The 2,068-nt window shown below is 43.4% G+C and overlaps 1 protein-coding gene across 1 annotated transcript in view; it reads left to right on the top strand.

Moving 5' to 3' along the window:
* The window catches only part of LOC123513867 (pseudohemocyanin-2-like), a 4,433-nt gene extending 2,581 nt beyond the window's left edge, over positions 1-1,852 (top strand). Inside the window, exons 2-3 of the mRNA XM_045271296.1 lie at positions 1-1,128; positions 1,266-1,852. The exon at positions 1-1,128 is cut by the window's left edge and continues 399 nt beyond it. Of these exons, the coding sequence (XP_045127231.1) occupies positions 1-1,128; positions 1,266-1,690 (1,553 nt within the window). The 3' untranslated portion in view covers positions 1,691-1,852. The remainder of the gene's footprint in view (positions 1,129-1,265) is intronic.
* The last annotated feature ends 216 nt before the right edge of the window (positions 1,853-2,068 follow it).

Genomic DNA, 2,068 nt, shown 5'->3' with positions numbered 1-2,068 from the left:
TGTACGAAGTAAAGCCACATCACTTCACCAAGACCCAGGTCATCGAGAAAGCTTACGAGGCCAAAGAGATGAAATTGCGCAATGTGTATTTCCAAAACAACTTCACTGGTCAACCTAATGACATTGAGCAGAGAGTTGCCTACTTCCGAGAGGACATTGGCGTCGGCACGCACCACCTGATGATTCATTTGGAGAATCCATTCTGGTGGAAAGACACCTATGGCTACCACATTGACAGGAAGGGAGAGAACTTCTTCTACGCTTACCACCAGCTCCTCAACCGTTACGAGTCTGAGCGCATCTCCAATCACCTGCCTCCTCTCCAGGAGCTGAAGCTCGATGAGCCCCTAGAAGAGGGATTTTCTCCACAGACCACCTACAAGTTCGGTGCTCCCTTCCCAATTCGCAATGATGATATCCACCTCCATGACGTACAAAAGGTAGGCAAAATTCACGAAATCGTCCACATGGAAGACCGCATCCACGACGCCATTGCTCATGGATATGTGGAGGATGAACAGGGAAGAAAGATAAGTATCGAAAACGACGACGGAATTAACATCTTGGGTGACATCATCCAGTCCTCCATGTACAGCCCCAACCGCAAGTATTACGGCAATCTCACCACTCTAGCCTACACCATGCTCGACCACCAGACCGATCCCAAGAACAAGTACGACACTCCACCCGGTGTGCTGGCACACTTGGAGACACTCCCACGTGACCCTGCTGCGTGGAGACTGCACAAAAGAATCGACAACATTTTCAGGGAACACATTGACTCTCTTCCTCCTTACACCAAGGAGCAACTCGAATTCCCAGGAATAACTGTCACCAACGTTCAAATCCAAGGTAATCTTGAAACATACTTTGAGGAGTACAAATACGACCTCATCAACGCTTTCAATGACAACACTACGCAGACGGAATTCTACGACATTTATGCCACAATGCCTCGTCTCAATCACAAGGAATTTTCATACAAGATCAATGTGCAAAACAACGGTTCTCCCAAGAAGTCCGTTATTCGCATTCTAGCTATGCCCTACCGCGACGGCAACGGTGCCATCATCCCATTCGACGAGGGCCGCTGGCTTGCCATTGAGATGGATCTATTTGTCAAGACCTGTAAGTTCTATTAACTATTATTTCGTTTTCACTTTTTTCTTTTAACATCATATGTGTATATGTATCATACTCCTTCGTTCATATAGAAAATACATTTCGATTTTCTGAAATAATGAAAAAAAAATTTCTCTTTACAGTGAATTCTGGCAACAATGAGATCACCCGGAAGAGCTCAGAGTCTTCTATCACTGTACCTGATGTTCCAACCTACAAGACTCTTGTTGAGATGACTGAAAACCGTGAGAATCTTGAGAAGTTCGAGAGTGCCACTGGTATTCCCAACAGGTTGCTTCTGCCCAAAGGTAACAAGGAGGGCGTAGAGTTCAGGTTATTGGTGGCTGTCAGTGATGCTGCAAAGGACGTCAACGATGAGAGCATCATTACTATGAACAAGTACCACCATTACGGCGTGCACGGCGTCCAGCCTGACAAGAGGCCTTTTGGTTACCCGTTGGACCGTCGTGTTCCGGATGAACACATCGTTGAAGAGGTTTCCAACATCAAGGAGACCATGGTCAAGGTCTATAACCACGATGTCTTCATTCCCCTGCCTCACCACTAGATCTTTAACAGTTATAATCATGTCACATTGAACTAAACTTGCCTCATGATATTGACACCGATGTTATATACTGACACTGCATTCAAAAGAACCTCGTTTTCAAAAGTCTTTTCCTTCATCCTTTGTATCTTAAAAGTATTTCAATAAACAATTGACAAATTATATGATAGTTTTATTGATTATCTATGTAATACAATGCAAAAAATTTTATATAGCATAACTATCTCCTATAAAAAGGAAATGTTTACTTGCGAAGTGTACTTGATGTCTTCGTCTTGACAACACCTTTATATGTATTGTGTGAACAGTTATTTAACCTGATTTCGTGACCTGCTCTTGATTCTTCTGAAATTTTTATTATCTGGTTATGTTTATCAC

Source organism: Portunus trituberculatus, chromosome 37 (genome assembly GCF_017591435.1).
Source record: "Portunus trituberculatus isolate SZX2019 chromosome 37, ASM1759143v1, whole genome shotgun sequence".
Lineage (NCBI taxonomy): Eukaryota > Metazoa > Arthropoda > Malacostraca > Decapoda > Portunidae > Portunus > Portunus trituberculatus.
Note: the sequence above shows the minus strand (reverse complement) of the source record. Positions and strands in the feature narration are given on the sequence as shown.